The sequence below is a fragment of the Armigeres subalbatus genome, chromosome 2 (genome assembly GCF_024139115.2).
Source record: "Armigeres subalbatus isolate Guangzhou_Male chromosome 2, GZ_Asu_2, whole genome shotgun sequence".
Taxonomy (NCBI): Eukaryota; Metazoa; Arthropoda; class Insecta; order Diptera; family Culicidae; genus Armigeres; species Armigeres subalbatus.
In genome coordinates this window covers 182,702,499-182,721,092 of record NC_085140.1, presented here as the reverse complement: position 1 = coordinate 182,721,092, position 18,594 = coordinate 182,702,499, and the positions used below count along the sequence as shown (strand labels likewise).

Below are 18,594 nucleotides of genomic sequence, written 5' to 3'. Positions count from 1 at the left end.
TTATATTCTGTCACCCTTCGAACAATCTAGAATTTCTTGTCAGCCTACTGCGATTGAATTTCAAATTTCTTTTCATTAGCTTCCCAAGAAACAATTGTTGTTTGAAGTAATGTCTCTTACAGCTACGCTATTCAGCTGTATGTTTAATTATAATGGATTTATTGCATTTGATACTACTAAACCAACCTTGTTCGCCCAAAAATGGAGAATCTATTCAACAACAGTAGTTCTATAAGCATGTTGAAATAAATGTTTAAGCTATCACCTTGCCTCGATTGTTCAACTGCAAAAACAATAAAAGAGCTACACCAACATTAATTCAACGCTTGTTACTACAAGGCTTATTACCCGAACTAATAAAGCTTTTGTTCAATGTTTTACAAATAAGGCTGTTCGATATACTGTTGTTTGTGTAACATAGAAGATTGGGGGAAACTATTATTCAACATTAGTTCGAGGAAAGGTCCCGAATACAAGTGGAATAACGTTGGATTAGGTGGCTATAATATATCTCAAATAAAGCTTATTACAAGTTTCTACAACAAGCTTTTTTGTTTTAATAAAACCCAGATTAATCCACCTAGCGGTGATGGTGCCTTTCTCGACCTTCGTAAAATTTGTGTGCTTGAAAAAAGATGAGCTAGTGGCTAGGAGTGAAAAAGACAAATTTCTTTGTCCGTTCTATGAAAATCAGATTATTTATGGCAAAGATATTGTAGATCCAGTTGAAAACCGAAAATCATATTTTGTCCCATTTCCGGATGTCGCAACTGCATCGCGAGTGGTGCCCGACTATGGCACAGTTGCGCACTACTCGGCAGTTGCAACATCCGGAAATGCGAGAAAATGCGATTTCGCGGGACCTCAGTTCGGTTTTCAGCTTGATCTACAATATGCTAATAAGAATTTCGACATTTTTGTTTCCTTTTCCAATCTTTTTGACGTACATAACCCTGTTTTATTTCACCCAGTCATATATTTTAAGGATATCACTTTTGAATGTTAGTTGAACTGAAGCTCGTGTAGTCGGAGCTTCAGTTCAACTAAAAAAGAAAACGAAAATGTCATTCCCATCACGCGAGCGGAGGGCAATATTTGTTATGATATAAATCTCATGACCGTCTTTCTGCCAAACTTCCGTATGAAGTGGGAGAGACAGAGCCATCATCTCAGTTCGTCGAGCTGAATCGATTGGTATATAACACTATGGGTCTCCAGGCCTTCTGTAAAAGTTTGGTTTTTGGAGCGAACATACAGCCTTTTCGTATAAAAAGGCTAAAATGGTGTTTCGGCCATAACTTCCGATCCCATAGTCCGATCTAGCCAATTTTCAATAGGAAACAATGGGACAGGATTCTGCGTCGAATGCAACTTGTTTCGTGTGAATCGATTAAGGTTAGGTGTCCGAAAAATAGGTGACATTTTTTGTGATTTTTATGAAAAAAGGTATTTTGGTCATAACTTCCAATCCCATAGTCTGACCTGTCCAATTTTTAATAGGAAACAATGGGAAAGGATTTTGCGTCGAATGCAATTTGTTGCGAGCAAATCGGTTGAGAATAAGTGCCTGAAAAATGAGTGACATTTATTACGCAATATTTTCGTATGAATTTGTATTTTGGCCATAACTCTCGATCCCATAGTCCGATCTGGCCAATTTCAAATAGGAAATAATGGGACAGGATTCTGCGTCGAATGCAACTTGTTGCGAGCAAATCGGTTGAGGGTAAGTGTCCGAAAATGAGTGACATTTTTACGCGATTTTTTTGTATGAATTTGTATTTTGGTCATAACTTTCGATCCCATAGTCCGATCTGGCTAATTTCAAATAGGAAACAATGGGACAGGATTCTGCGTCGAATGCAACTTGTTGCGAGCAAATCGGTTGAGGATAAGTGCCCGAAAAATGAGTGACATTTTTTACGCGATTTTTTCAAATGAATTTATATTTTGGCCATAACTCTCGATCCCATAGTCCGATCGGGCCAATTTCAAATAGGAAACAATGGGACAGGATTCTGCGTCGAATGCAACTTGTTGCGAGCAAATCGGTTGAGGATAAGTGCCCGAAAAATGAGTGACATTTTGTTGAGTAGTTTTGCGCACACACACACACACACACACACACACACACACACACACACACACACACAGACATCACCTCAACTCGTCGAACTGAGTCGATTGGTATATAACACTATGGGTCTCCGGGCCTTCTATAAAAAGTTTGTTTTTGGAGCGATCATATAGCCTTTACCGTATACTTAGTATACGAGAAAGGCAAAATGGTATAATTTTCGATCCCATAGTCCGATATGGCCAATTTTCAATAGGAAACAACGGGACAGGATTCTACGTCGAATGCAACTTGTTGTGAGCAAATCGGTTAAGGATAAGTGCCCGAAAAATGAGTGACATTTTTACGCAATTTTTTCGTATGAATTTGTATTTTGGCCATAACTTTCGATCCCATAGTCCGATCTGGCCAATTTCAAATAGGAAATAATGGGACAGGATTCTGCGCCAAATGCAACTTGTTGCAAGCAAATCGGTTGAGGATAAGTGTCCGAAAAATGAGTGACATTTTTTGAGTAGTTTTGCGCACACACACACACACACATACACACACACATACACACACACACACACACAGACATCACCTCGATTCGTCGAACTGAGTCGATTGGTATATAACACTATGGGTCTCCGGGCCTTCTATAAAAAGTTTGTTTTTGGAGCGATCATATAGCCTTTACCGTATACTTAGTATACGAGAAAGGCAAAAATGTTAAAAGAGGACTTCTCACGGATAGTTTTTATCTTGATATTATTTTATGGTTTTCATGAACTATCGATTTTTCAACTAAATAATTTATAGAACTGTGACTTGTTTTTTTACATCAACTACGGTGGTTATCACAATCTCCAACGATGCGAGACTCGAACTCAGGACCCTTCGATTGACATCCGCCTGCTCTTCCGCTGCTCCATGCAAGGTTATATAAATCGACCATCATTGTTAAATGTAGTTATAAATTATTTAATACCAAACTGAACCATTTATTGCACAAACATTGCATAAACAACATTTGAGCATATTTATTAAATAGAATGTATATGTCAACAATATTGTTGAACACGTTTGCACTGCAACGTTTATACACATTCAGATAAGCACCGTATGTAGTTGCCCCGATTGTAATTTAAGAATCGTTGAATAATCAATTCGAAAACAATCTGGTAACACTGCTTCCAATAGTCAATCCGTGCGCGCACCCGTTGCCCATCACTGTCAAAACAACAACAACAAACAGTGCCGTGCAGTGACTAAAGCGGTGAATATTTGCAGGAAAAATGAACAAAGGTACGTATTTTTAGTATTCTAATGAAAAACCATTGTTGAAGTGCAATTTAATATATTGTAGATTACTTTCTTGTTGTGGAGACAGTCGAGGCCGGTAGACCCGTCTTGTCGGTAGTGCCGCACAAATGGGTAGCTGAAAATTCCCTATTCTGGCCTCCAAAGCAGGCGAATGTGCTCCGGAAAGACGCCGGTTCAAGTCCAATGCCTTCTTGGACTAAATTGCCTTGTGCAGTGAAACGGAAGTACATTCCCAGTTTTGGGGAAGCGGAGCGAGAAGCCGATGAGCTTTCAGGGCAATCCACCGACATGTCAGACTTCGCTAAGAAACGAAAAAAAGTTGAAGAAAACCTCAAAAGCCCTCGATCTAAACCACCTCATCACTGAAAACGTAGGTAGATTATTGGTTCAGGGATCGTTCACATATTACATATTCACATATTATGTAACCATTGACAAAAGAACATTTAAACCCTCACCTCCCCCACGTAACATAAATCAGTGTAAATACCTAAACAAAAAAAAATCCCGTAACACTCGACTAGATGTCCTTCCCCTTTCCTTACGTTACGTAATATGTGAACGATCTTCAACAAAATTTCAAAAATAGCATACGGAATAAAAAAGCACACTCTCCATTAAGTTCATAATTTGGATATTACATCTGCCAATAACATTAAAATGCTTTTATTCCTTTTCGTTACAGAATCTCAGATTCAAGGAAAGTCCTCAACCGGACAACGAGACTGGACAGAGAAGTCAAGCCCAACAGCGTCCCAAATTCCTGTCGTTACTCAAACGATTGACCGAGTTTATTGTGATCTAGATTTATCGAATCTAATGACGAATTCACAAGGAACAACGTTGGGCTCTCATCCGACTCTCGCTCCTCAACCGGCTCAAATGTCATCATCAACATCGGCCCCAGTGGAAACGGGAGGATACGTCCTTAACATCCAGCAGGTATAAATTTTGTTTATTGTAGTAGTAGAGTTAATGTAGCATAACAATCGTATTTTTTCACTTTTTATTTCTTTGCTTCACTGTCTACATCGCTTATAAATGAACTTATTTTAAAATAAGTCAAACTCAAAATTTGGTATTGTCATTATATGGATATATGTGCAAAGTTCATAGAAAATCAAGCTAACATGAGACAGTGGTATGTAGTGTATTGCATATCGCCTCAGTTACACCACAAAAGAAGCAATACAACCGGCAACTGATGCGTCTGGTTGTATGTGCTAACACTTTTTTTTTCTCGTAATGAATATCAAATACTAAATTAAACCAATCTAATTGGTCTTCCACTTTCTGTTTTCAGCCGAATACGGATAGGATCAATAAGGAAGTTTCCGAAAAAGTCATCGAGCAAGTGAGCGTTAATGTGCTAAGCCCGATGGAAGCAATGCTGGCAAAAACCGCAGCTTCCTTGGAGATGAAGATCCATGCTGCCATTCGTCAAAGCAACAATGAGTATTATTCAGAAGCTTCAACATCCTTCCAGTTTTCGCCAGTGGCTACCACGGATGGAATAGATGCATTGGAAGAGAGTCTCAACGATGAGTCGTTTGCCAAGCAGTTCGTAAGTTGTATTTTTTTACGATAATTATTTGTATTATTAACGTCTGTGTAACTGTGGTAATGCTATTTTTTGGAATATGTTGCCCTGTTCTAATATAGAAATCTACTGTCATTCAATTAATTATACCTACAATACCATTATAGGTATTGTACACAAATTACGCAACCAAGGGAAGAGGTTTAACTCAACATAGCAATCCATTCTTTTATATAAATAATAAATTAACGATTAGTTAATATATTTTTTTAGTTTGCGCACATGAAGAAGAAAATTGGAAACAGCGGCGATGCGTGCAATGGTCAGAATATTGCTTATGGATTGATTGATCACTTTTTCGAAACGAAGGTGATGCTCGATTGTTCCTGGACCGGAGAGAGTAAAGGAGGAAGTGCCAAGTATCCCATGAAAAAATGTGTCAATATTCTTAACATGTTTTTCAAACTGGTTCACAGCGTGAACAATACATTTTCACAAGCGCTGTTGGAGGATCTGTTCAAAAGATTCACAAGAAATGCGAAGAAGCGAAGTGAAACAAAAGGCAAAAGGCAATCCTCAATTCATCGGCGATCAAAAACAAAAGGTTCTGAGAAAGGTAGGGATATTGAGTTTATTAAAAAAATAATACTTGGCAAGGGTAATATTGAAAAATTATTGAAATTGGATGTTTTTAATGTAAATGAGATCTTTTGTATAAGCCAAAGCTGAACAATTTTAACGCAAAATATGTAGCTTGTTTAAATGAATTGACTTTTATATCCAAATTTGAATATTTTAAACGGTTCAATTTAATAAGAAGTAAACAGTAAGCAACTTTTTTTTTACAAATTCAAATTTTCTATATTGTGACAATTACATCGCAACACAGCTTAAAAGGGGTCGTCCATATACTACGGAGAATTAAAATTTTCGTATGAAAAAATCCCGCGATGGGGAGGGCCTGGTTTATTGACGATCCCTAACTTATTTTACTATTCAATGAGCACATCCACTGTGATTACTTGAGTTTACTTAGCCAATTTCTAACAATTATTTTAAAATCAATTTCAGAAATTCATTGTACTCCGCATACTACTGCTATCACCACCAATGACGTACACCGTGCCCCACAGATATCTGGTATCAGCGTTACTGAAGTTCCGGCGCGTCCGGTGGAACTTGGTGGAAGTAAGGGCTCAGATGTGGTAAATGTAGACTCAGATTCACCTATTCTCATGAAGATCGAAGAAGGCGCACTGAATGTTGCAATAAATTCAGAACATGGAGAGGATGAATATGAGGAGGAAGAAGAAAATGAAGGAGAAAATGAAGAGCACGAGGATGATGAACATGAGGACGAAGAAGAATCGTCGCAAGAGTCCGAAAGTGATTTTTAATGCGGTCCTGTAGACTTCGGTGGATTCCAATAACGATCTCATTTGATATAATGCTATTTTAAGAACCTTTAATGATATAATTTTAAGAACCTTTTTATTTGTTTTGTTCCAATGAACTTTGTTTTCTTGTTTTGTTTTAATGGAATACAAATACAATCCTTTCATAAACTTTTACTTCGATATAAATGTGTTCATAAAGAAAAACTGAGAAACATTTTAGCATGATATTAAAAGGAAAAAGTGTGCAAAAGAGGTATGTAAACACATCTATCTGTTTTGTAAGAAATTGCAACAAACTTGCATAAAATGTCATCAATCTTAAAGCTTTGTATGCTCTTAAAATTAGAAACGTGAGCTAAATAAATATGAAAGAACGATTATCGAATTGGCAGCTTGAAAAAATCAGTTTGATTAGCGATTACTTTTCCATGTATTAGAATACTATTGTTAGGGTTAACCGAAGCATCAGTCATTTGAACAATTTCGAAATTCTTCGTTAAAAACCACGAATCTTTAAATGCATTATTAAGTTCCAATCCTGATCGCACTGCACATTTAACTGAACTGCCACGTTTTTTTACTGATGGAACAAATACAATATTGGTATTGTCACTATCTTTAGGTACTCGATTCTTTTCCAGTATCCTGTTAGCAACTTGTTCAAGACAATAGTTTCCCTGCCTCACGCATTTTTTCAGTTGGAATAGATAATTCTCGAAGGGATATGCTGAAATTGTGCTAAGATTACCAAATCTTTCTACATCATTTACTACATGCTCAAGGTTGTGAATACTACTCGTTACGAATTCCTCACCGTATATTTCTATGAATCCTTCAATGAACTTTTCGAACAATGTTTGGGCGAGAGGAAGCCATTCTCTAGAATATTCAGTTGAGCATAGTCTAACAGCAATAAACAGAAGCAAGAAGTGATTGTACAATTTGTCGTCCATTATATCTTTAAGTACAACTATGCCAACATAGTTAAGAAATGAGTGCCATTCGGTGCCTTTCCGAAAGGCCAAACAGTCTAATCCTCTTATTTGTCGGTGTATTTCTTGAGGTAATTTGATTTTTTAAATGGAATTAGAAAGTTCCTGTATTTTTATAGCGGGCAACTTTCCCTCGTATCCTAGAGTTCCGTCTCACCATCCTGTTAAGAGCCGTTTCATCACACCCAATTCCAACAAGTGAAGGGAATCGGCAACAACGAAGTCTTTGATCATATCAAATTCGGGAAGCTTCAAAATCGGTGAATCTTGTCCTGAATGGTGCTTTCCGTATTGCTTTTGACGAAATTTCAAATCCGTCCTCAAAGGGCAATGCAACATGGGAAACACAACTGTCCGGGATACGTAAGAATACTCTCCATTAATAGTGCACTTTAAGCAGCCATCCTTTCCGTTAAAGTTGATTACACCTGAACCATTTTTTAAAGAGAAGAGTTTAAAATTAATGTTAATATTTGTTTTCTTTCATTTTATGAAAATATCACAGACAAACACGCGTACTATTTGGAACGAATTGCAATCAAAAACGAATAAGTGATTATTGGAAACAGTGTAGTTGGTGAAGCTACCAATACGTGCAACCAATAAGGAGATCGCTTTGCCAATTAGCTATATTTTAAATCGACCGCTTAAAAGGCGGACGATGGAGATCGTGTTCAATCAAACGTATGTTGTCTGTGAATTGATATTGGTCAAATTTAAAGCGAAATTATACGGTTTGCGAATGCTTTTTGCTCAGGTGCGGATTGAACATATGAACATCATTAATTTTTGGGTGACAATTTTCTTCATTGTACTGAAATTCTAACTGCAATGCACTGGCAAACAGACGATCGATTTAAATTAGCCGCAAATATGCGGTTTATGGAAGTGAAAATTATGTTTATTAGGAATCATGCACAATGTATGTTAGTTAAGTCATATAGAGCAGAGAGTCACGAGCAAAGCTAGAGTGAGGGGAAAGGGATTAATATCAATTTTAATATAACATAATTTTTGCATAACTGTCTATATGTATGTAAACTATACCTTTAATTAGAGCTCGGGCTGGTGAGTCACATATGAAGCAACGTAATTTGATACGTATTATGTGGCCTTTGAAGTGAAATCGGTTTTGAAGTAATGGTATTGCATCATTTACGAACTGCGTCAAGTACTGATCTATATCAGTAGGTTTTGTTTTCCCCAAAAAGATTTTAATAGGCATCGGCTGTAGTTCTGGCATCTTATGAACGTTGCATAGTATGGGCCAAAGTTGAAATTTTGAACTTTTATACACAGGCAAGCCGTCGATGTTGATGTTAATACTTATGCTTATATCTCCTGATATATTGTCAAACCACCTTTCAAGGCAAGCTAATAAGTAATAAGTAATAAGTAAATTATTAAGTACGCGATCGAATGATATCGAGGTCCATTTTTCTCTGCTTTGGGTTGCCAAGAAAAAAAATTAATTAGTGCGCAATCGAACATGTTTCGGAGTGAAGAAAGATCTCAAGGTCCGCGTTATTTTATTCCGCTTTGGGCGATAAAAAAGTGCGCGATCGAACATGTTTCGGAGTGCAGAACGATGCCGAGGTTCGCGCTATTTTGTTCTGCGTTGTTAGTTTAAACTAGAAGTTACCCCCCTCAAGGAGTGCGAGATTAAACGTGTTGCGCAGAACGATCTCGATATCCGCGTTATTTTGTTCAGCTTTGTGTGATCGCACACATCATTTATTCATCGACTTCAAAGCCGCAAAGCTAATGCACGAACACGGATTTCCGGATAAACTGACACGGTTGATCAAAGCGATGATGAATCGGGTAATGTGCGTAGTTCGAGTTTCAGGGACATTCTCGAGTCCCTTCGAAACCCGCAGAGGGTTACGGCAAGGTGATGGTCTTTCGTGTCTGCTATTCAACATCGCTTTGGAAGGAGTAATACGAAGAGCAGGGATTAATACGAGTGGTACAATTTTCAATAAGTCTGTCCAGCTATTTGGCTTCGCCGACGACATAGATATTATGGCACGTAACTTTGAGAAGATGGAGGAAGCCTACATCAGACTAAAGATGGAAGCCAAGCGGATCGGCCAAGTCATCAACACGTCGAAGACGAAGTACATGATAGGAAGAGGTTCAAGAGAAGACAATGTGAGCCACCCGCGTCGAGTTTGCATCGGTGGTGACGAAATCGAGGTGGTAGAAGAATGTATGTACTAGGGCTCACTGGTGACTGCCGAAAATGATATCAGTAGAGAAATTCGGAGACGCATAGTGGCTGGAAATCGTACGTACTTTGGACTCCGAAAGATGCTCTCATCGAATAGAGTTCGCCGCCGTACCAAACTGACAGTCTACAAAACGCTCATTAGACCAATAGTCCTCTACGGACATGAGACCTGGACGATGCTCGTGGAGGACCAACGCGCACTTGGAGTTTTCGAAAGGAAAGTGCTGCGTACCACCTATGGTGGGGTGCAGATGGCGGACGGTACATGGTGCAGGCGAGTGAACCACGAGTTGCATCAGCTGCTTAGAGAACCATCCATCGTTCACACCACGAAAATCGGACGACTGCGGAGGGCCGGGCACGTAGCCAGAATGTCGGACAGTAACCCGGTGAAATTGGATCTTGACAACGATCCGACGGGCACAAAAAGGCGAGGTGCGCAGCGGGCAAGGTGGATCGATCAGATGGAACATGATTTGCGGACCCTCCGCAGACTGCGTTGAATATGTATATGAAAAATCCCACAATTTCTATATTTTTACATACTAACTGATATAAAATTGATCAGATTAAGGAGCACACGCTCCACGATGAATTCCTTTGGAAGCGGCACAAATGCTGGGGTATTGCCTTATCGCCATTGGTACATAAACGAGAATGCGGCGATTTATCACAAACTGTTTCTTCTGTTATGATTACTCTTTTGTTCGCAAAACAGTTATTTGACTTCGAAAAAGTGAAATCAGAATTGTGTAAAATTTAATAAAAATTCCGCGAAAAAAAATTAAAATATCGTTTCGTTTCGTATAATTTCGAATTAAATGATTCTTGTTTTCGTATCGTTTCGAAGTCTCGAAAGTAAATCTATATTTCGTTTCGTTTCGAACCGAATCAACATAGACATTTTAAATTTCGTTTCGTTGCGTTTCATTAGGAAAAAGTGTGTTATCGCATACCCTTAGTTGATACCTCTAAGTCGTGGTCGATTCGGTAACAATTTGGAGATCCAACTATGTCTCACACCTGCCTGTATTTGAGACGCAAATGATTGACAAATGCTCGGTGGACATGATTGGGTTGATATTGCGGCTGGGGAAAACATGGATGTCGTGGTTGATTTGGTAAACCATTTGAATTAAATTTCAGGATAATTTGAAGATCCTACAACAACTCATATGCCAGACACTGAGATGCAAATGAAAGACAATTGCTTGAAGGACATGAATTGATTGATACCGCGAATGGGGACATCATGGAAGTCATAGTTGATTTGGTAGACCATTTGATTAAAACTCCATAACAATTTGAAGATCATACAATATTTCATACGCTAGGATTTAAGACGCAAATGCTCGGAGGACATGATTGCGTTAATACTGCGAATAGAGACATCATGGAACTCGTGGTTGATTCTGTAGACCATTTATTTAAAATTCCAGTACAATTCGGTGATCCTGGAATATCATAGTTTATTATAATACATGTTTCCTGTATAGTTCACATTGAATGTAACAAGTTTACACAAGATAACATGTTTTTGTATTTTCTTGTGGTTTCATACACCCTGTAGTATAAGGCAGTTTCATCAGGCACCGAATTATCACCGTATGCATAATAGGGATGCTCAAAATATGTTCCTATGTTCCAGGTGATGTCTTTCATATGTTATGTCAATATTTCCATCATCACTAGATGGATAGATATCATTTTCGGTAATGAAATATGAGGATATTAAAAAATTGCTTTTTTCTAAATCCGTTGCTTTACTCCCACAGCTTTAGCGAAAAATTGAACCCCCTAGACACAATATTTTGTAATGGCAGGAAACTAGAAGAGATGGCTAAGAGGTTAGTGGAAAATCTTCGAAGATCGGTTGAAAAACGACTTGGATATAGCTATTTTAATATTTAGTTACAACGATTTTCTGAACGAAGCACAATCTGCCGCCAGCGATCCTGCATTGGGTCTGTTCGTTAGGGTTTTTCATGACCCATATGTGAATGACTGCTAGCTAATCTGTTCGTGGGCACGTTTGTCACAAGATACACAAATTGTCTAGCTCCAGAATTAAGTATTCCAACTCCAACCGTAAAATCATAAAAGTGCTTGGTGTTTCCATTGGCCAGGGTCTAACTTTTTTCCCCATTTCCGCGAGGTAAAAGTCAGGTGCAAACCTGTTCCGAACCCTACCAAAGCCACAGGACCAACAATAGGGCACTCCACTTTAGGGTATGTCAGGTTTTTATTGATAGCGGCCTCCGCTATAACTTAGAACATATCTGCTTTGCCCATCGCAACCTGACCGGTACTCTATCGCCGACCTTCAACCAGTATGTTAGAGGTGCTTCTGGGGTGCTCCCGTCCACATCCGCCGATGCTGCTTGTGTCGAGGTGGGCATCCTACCGTTCTGCCACCGTGTGCTAGTGACCACCTTCCACAAAGCCGCCTCGTTCGTCGCATCCACTTCCGGAGATGGAAGGATGGCTGACGTTGGTTTCCCCTCAGCGGCTCGGGCCCACTGACATAAAACAAGAAACTAACACTCCTCTTCAGCCTCCACAAACAGCTCCATAACAGAACACTTGTACGGAGAATACAGAAACCATGGATACATGTTTACGGATGATTCGGTTTCATGCCGCGGAGTTTGGTCACCGGTCCCAGTCTTCCAAGCATCTGCAGCATTTTTTCTACTGTAGCTGCCAGCTTTCATTGTAGCCACCTATCCATCAAGAAAGCCACTTTTATCTTATACATTCCAAGTGTTTTTTCCGCGCTGCAGTGAGCACAGCCCAAATTCTCCTGGATCCAAAGCATCCTTGCGAACAAGCGCTGGAATACGAAGTTTACATGTATTTCACGGCTCTGCGGAGTTCCTGACAACACCACTGCTGACCACCTCGCTGGCGCTGGTCAACAATGACCTGAAGGACCAGCAGGTTATTTCTCGGTTGTGGACTGGCTATGCTCTGCTCTCACATAATTTTGGTGGAAGCCCTTTCCGAACAACGTACGATATCTGGGGAGTCCTCAATATTACCGAATACTTCTTGTCGTGCTGCCCAGGATATCAAGTCCTAAACGAAGCCGGCGGGATCCTGATCAGCGTTTCGGACGCACTCGGCAGCTGGTTATCTGGCTAAGAATAACATTACGGATTGCCTGTTCCAGTGGTAAAAGTCCACCATACAGGTGACCCCTAATTCTCGGTGTGATGCGGCTTTATGCTTACCGTGCCTACGAATGAATGGTTAGGGGGGTCTAATAAGAACCTAACTGCAAACGGAGCCTGTGAAGCACCAGGGCCCCCTTCACAGTATTTTAGCCCTCGCTGCGCTAACCGGAGATATGGCGTAGTTGACTCTTTACTTCTCCGAGATAATCGGCTACTCTTATTCAACCTCATCGTGAGGTTAAATAAAAGTAGGGTTATGAATATGAGTTTTAATTAGTTTTCAACAAATTGTCCTATAAATGGTTCCATTCTCCTTTCCAACTTCACTTCCTCTTCCTTTTCCCATTTCACTTCCTTTTCCGTCAGGTAAATGATTAGAAAGGCCAGTGAAGGCGATGGCACAAATCTCCCAAATTGAGTGGAACGTGCCTCCTGAGCCGACGTTCTGATACCTGATACCTGATACAGCCCAAATTCTCCTGGATCCAAAGCATCCTTGCGAACAAGCGCTGGAATACGACGTTTTCATGTATTTCACGGCTCTGCGGAGTTCCTGACAACACAACTGCTGACCACCTCGCTGGCGCTGGTCAACAATGACCTGAAGGACCAGCAGGTTATTTCCCGGTTGTGGACTGGCCATGCTCTGCTCTCACATATTTTTTGTGGAAGCCCTTTCCGAACAACGTGCGATATCTGGGGAGTCCTCAATATTACCGAATACTTCTTGTCGTGCTGCCCAGAATATCAAGTCCTAAACGAAGCCTGCGAGATCCTGATCAGCGTTTCGGACGCACTCGCGACAGATCCAGAAAACCTTGCAACCCTCATATATTTTCTAAAATATGGGGACTTGTATTTTGTCTAATTTATGCTGCTATTGATTCGTCTAGCCATCCTGCAAGCTCTAATTAGAATCGACTACTAGGAATAAACTTCATTAAAAAGGATTCTATGTCAGCTGTGTTACTTTACCAATATGTGCCAGAGAAGTGAACTCAATACGATGAACTGCTGCTATCGTCATATGTATTTCCCGGCTCATTAAAACCGTTAATTTAAGCTATTTCTATGATACCCATTTATTAGGTAAACGATAGCACCGATTGAAACCTAAAACCGTTTGCTCAATTAAACGCACGAGTTGATTTGGATGAATAATCTTCCCACTATTGTCATATCACGTGCCGCTATTTATTATGAACTCAAATATCAGACTCATGTACTTTTTAATGAATCGCCGTTCAAGCATGAAATTATTATGCACTCGCAGGTATCCCTTTCTTCACCGTCACCATTAGTACCGCGCTCATAGCAGCAAGGATCCGCCCGACGGGAAATGTCCCCCAATGAGCTCAGTCCCAATCAGTTCCATGATTTATGACTTAATTTAATTTCCATACAGAAAATCCCGATTTGGGGGTATTAAAAATTGAAACTCACAATTTGGGATTTGCATTTCAACGCATTTCGGATCCGCTTGAATTCGTCGATTGACATCCCTCCCCCCGATATCGATGCAAGGGAAATAAAGCGGATTGGAGATTGGGAGTGTGACGATGTTGATGGCGGCGCTGATCGGCTGAAACGATTGACATACCGCGAAAGCCGCAGTCTGATTCTGTGACTGATTATTGTCCGCTTTTACAATGATTTATGTAAATGATGAATTATTAACATACTGATCAGATTTGGCCCCAACGCTTCACAACACAATGTGTAACGTGTCAAAATTGGTGCAAACGCGACACGATGGTTATTTTTTTTTTTGTGTGCTGCGATAGGACACGGTTTTCAACAAAAGTTCAAACATTTGGAAACAGAATCAATTGCCGGGTTGTAATTTTATTGTTTCACTTTACATATATTTTCTGCCCTTTCTATCAATGGCACTGTGTTGGGGTGCTTGTTCTTCGAAATTGGCATTGCATTTTGCATTTCCCACCCACATCGAATGGAGAAAAATTGAAGAGGATGCACCGAGCACAACATGCGGTCGAGTCGAAGTGTATCGTTCGAAATGCAGCGAAAGAGTAACGATGGGAGTAAAATTTATGACTTCTAAGATAACGGGTGCTGTTTGTTTCGTACGGTGAACCAATAAATTCGGCATCCAATAGAACGTGCCACGAAATGTGTTCTGAAATGTGATTACAACAGCTGTAGTCAGTAGAATTCTTTACCTTATTTATTACATATTTTCTTTGTAGTGTACGTTGCTGCAACTTGAAGCTTTTAAATTGTAGATATAAAAAAATATGTTTTCCTTTTGTAAAAAAATCAATTCGTAATCGGTGATCAAAGAAAAACAATGGACAACAATTTTTATTTTGTGATTTAATACTGTTCAGCAAAATGATTTCCATCCATCATTACAGTTGAGTCCACAACAATACGTTACATAGGAATTTCTGAAGAAATTCTTTCAAGTATTCCTTCTGAAATTCCTTCAAAATTTTCCCCAAGAATTCTTCCGGATACAGACTATTTTGGCAACTAATCAAACTACAGGAAAAATATTCAAATTTGTTGGTCAAGTAGCTTCTGATTTTTTTCTTCTGAATCTCTGTTTCTGATATTAAACGAATTAATATTGATATTTTTCCCACATAAGATTTAATCTGCTGGTTCATAACGCATAATATCCCCCCACGCTTTTGGCACTATTTCAATCATGTCACAGCCGTGTCTTTCGATTTTTCCTTCTACCCAGAGGTCAAAACGCCCATTATGAAATCCTACAATGAACATTAGCTTCCCACCTTTTTTCCACACTTCCGAGTCATTACCTCCGGTAGTAGAAAGTATTCCTTCAACAAAGTCACCACCAGACTCGCACAACAACGGCAGCACCCCTCATTTTCACAGTTCATTACACGGCAGTTAACAACGTGTGGAAGAAAGTCATTCGTCGACAGCTCGACGGCAACGGCAACGGCTACTTACAACAAACGGTCCAACAGCGCCTGAAGCACTTTGCACAAAATTGCCAACCTTCTTTGCGCCCCCTTTGGAATCGACGTCCATCGCCGTCTTGCCACTTCTAAATAATGGAGAAAGGTAGTGCGAACATTACTTGAAAAGTGCAGGGATCCAGGGCTATCCGAAGATGGTTTGCGGATAATTATGAATGTAAATTCAATGAATTGTAAATGAGATCCCTTGGGTTGGTATCAGCAGCAGCAGTGCAGTGGGGAAGTTAAGTTGTGATTGGAGTTTGCTGGACGATGAGCAACTGCTGGCTTCTGAAGGTGAGATGCAATTTATGACTGTCTATCCGTGTGAGAATAACATGAAAATAATGATACGATACAGAAAGTTGCTGCTAATTAATTCTAGTAACATTTCTAGTTACATTGTGTTGGATAACAATAAGTAATGCTTTGTTTGAAGGATATATCTATACAACTATTGGAAGTTTTTCAAAACGGTAAAAACCCGTTGCTAATTGGCGCAGTCAATGCTCGGCATGGAGCATCATTGGACAGGTAACGGACTTTATAAATTAATGAATGTTGGCGTTCACAGTTGATGCACTATTTAGATTGCCAATAATAGTGCCGTAAATCTTGGTCCTTCATGAGCATCGTCCAGGTCTCGTGTCCGCAGGGAAATACTGGTCTTATGATCGTTTTGTAGATGTTAATTTGCCATGGAAGCGAACTCGATTGGAGCATATTGCGAAGTCCAAAGTACGTACGATTTCCTGCACTATACGTCTGCGAATTTCTCTGCTGGGGGTTTACCAGTGGGCCCAAGTACACGAATTCTTCAACCACCTCGTCTTCGTCACCACCGATACAAACTCGTGTTGGATAGATAACATTGTCCTCTTTGCTTATGCTTTGCCTAAAGCTATGTCCATTTAGAATCCGGAATCATTTATTGTATTGCAGCGGCATGGAAAGTGACCGCTGCAAAGAATTCTTTTACAGCGGTTTGTCTACCTAGGCGCCCACTTGCTGTGGTATAAATTTCACGAAGTTTCGTGCAGCGTGTCAAAAATTATTCCAGATGGAAGCCGAAAGGAGAGAAAAAAGTCTGCACACCCACGTTGATAATCCTGTCATCGACGATAGAACCTACGTCAAAATGGATTTCGGACAGCTTCCTAGCCAAAAATTCTACATGGTGACGGCACGAGGAGTAGTTCCTGCGAAGTTTAAGTTTGCTTTTTGGACAAACTTGCGAAAAAACGGATGATTGTGGCAAGGGATATGCAACTGTGGGGCAAAGACCTAAGTGTTTGTGACGAATAAGACGATAGACTCGAAGCTGTATAAGGATGTCTCAAAAACCGCGGTCGACCTTCCATAAAGCTCATAAAGGTCCCGTGAAGTTTTGTCCAGATTTGACGAGTTGCAACTAAAGCCGGGAAGCCATCCAGTGGTACCGCGATAATAACGAAGATTTCATCGATAAAACATAAATCCACGCAACTGCCCACAGCTCCGGCCCATCGAGATATGTTGGGCAGTAATGAAGCAGAAGCTTAAGAAAAGTGGAAAAACAGCTCAGGACGCGACTCAGATGACCAAAATGTTGAACAAATGTGCCAAGGAAGTTGACTCCGGAGGTGTGCAACTTTTGATGAGAGGAATAAAGAAGAAGGTACGAATTTTCACTAGAAACAAGAAGAAATTATTTGTATCAATAATTTTTCCTTAAAGTACAGTAAATTACCCTTGTTTTGATGTATTAAGCTTATTTGTGGGTCAACCCGTTACCGAGATACAGATGATTTTATTATTCCGGATTCTAAATAAGCATAGCTTTATGCTTTATCTTCGACATATTCATGACTAGTCCAATCCGCTTTGCTTCCCTATTCAGTTTGATGTAGTTTCTCCAGGAACTCCTCCGGAAGTTCCTCCAGAAGTTCCATATACATTCCATGTCAATTTCTACAAGTGAACCAGTATAAATAAACTTTCGAATGTGATAAAGAAAGAGTAGTTCGGAGACGAACTAGCCTAGGGCTGAAAGTCTCCTTAATAAAGACACACAAAAATAGGGTAGTTATATCGAATAGTTACCAGACATCTATCAGTGTTTTTTTTGTCCAGTGTACAAGTCCAAAGGAAGATTACCCACAGAAGCCAAGGTGCCTTTCAGACGTTTCAGTTAGTATGTTGAATTCGTTTTTAAAAAGTTCCAACCTGACAACCAAGTGCTGACAAAACGTTTTTTTATTCACTCAGGTTGGAACTAAGTTCGCACTAGTTCCAATCCCAAAGCTGTCGGGTTCGCACTGTGTTGTTTAATGGAACGTACAAACCGGTGCATAATGCAACGTACACACCAGTCAAGCAGTTTAACGAACATTGACTCCGCCCCCACGAAAACCCTTCGATTGCTGCTTTGTTTGAACGTGTGTGAAGTTGTTCGAACAACCATTTGACAGTTGGCGGCTCGGTTGGAAAAAATTAAAACGGTTTGATTTTGGTTTGAGTTGTCGGGGATGGAGTCAAGGTTCGCCGAACATGTTTGAGCATTTGTAGTGAAGTTGCACAAACCCCCATATATTTTTTGATGGTTCGTGCTCAAGTTGGCACTTCGATCGTTCGTGTGTGATATTGTTGGTCGAATAAATTGATAGTTCGTGCCGCTGTTGGTAAAACTTGTTGGATGTTTGAATAAACGAGAGATGGAGTCAATGTTGGTCAAACTGCTTGACCGTGTGTACGTTCCATTATGGAACGAAATCCTTTTTACGGGAATTATTTATTACCTATGATGTTTGTCTACCTTTGCATTATAATCAAATTTCCTTAGGTTTTTTTTAGTAATCCCAGGAGAATTTGTTTTAAACGGAAATATTATAGGCCTTTGATAATTCATTTGTTCGAAAATTCCCCCATTATTTATTTATTT

General features: G+C 39.8%; 1 protein-coding gene across 1 annotated transcript; it reads left to right on the top strand.

Moving 5' to 3' along the window:
• The first annotated feature begins 4,769 nt into the window (after positions 1-4,769).
• LOC134215589 (uncharacterized) lies at positions 4,770-6,376 on the top strand. The gene is made up of 3 exons (XM_062694745.1): positions 4,770-4,946; positions 5,196-5,538; positions 5,994-6,376. The coding sequence occupies exons 1-3, from the start codon at positions 4,770-4,772 to the stop codon at positions 6,317-6,319; spliced, it is 846 nt and encodes a 281-aa protein (XP_062550729.1). The 3' UTR covers positions 6,320-6,376.
• The last annotated feature ends 12,218 nt before the right edge of the window (positions 6,377-18,594 follow it).

Coding starts and splice junctions, on each gene's coding strand:
- LOC134215589 (XM_062694745.1), top strand. CDS start 4,770: ATGCTGGCAAAAACCGCAGCTTCCTTGGAGATGAAGATCCATGCTGCC. Junction 4,947..5,195: donor AGTCGTTTGCCAAGCAGTTC/GTAAGTTGTATT, acceptor ATATTTTTTTAG/TTTGCGCACATGAAGAAGAA. Junction 5,539..5,993: donor AACAAAAGGTTCTGAGAAAG/GTAGGGATATTG, acceptor AATCAATTTCAG/AAATTCATTGTACTCCGCAT.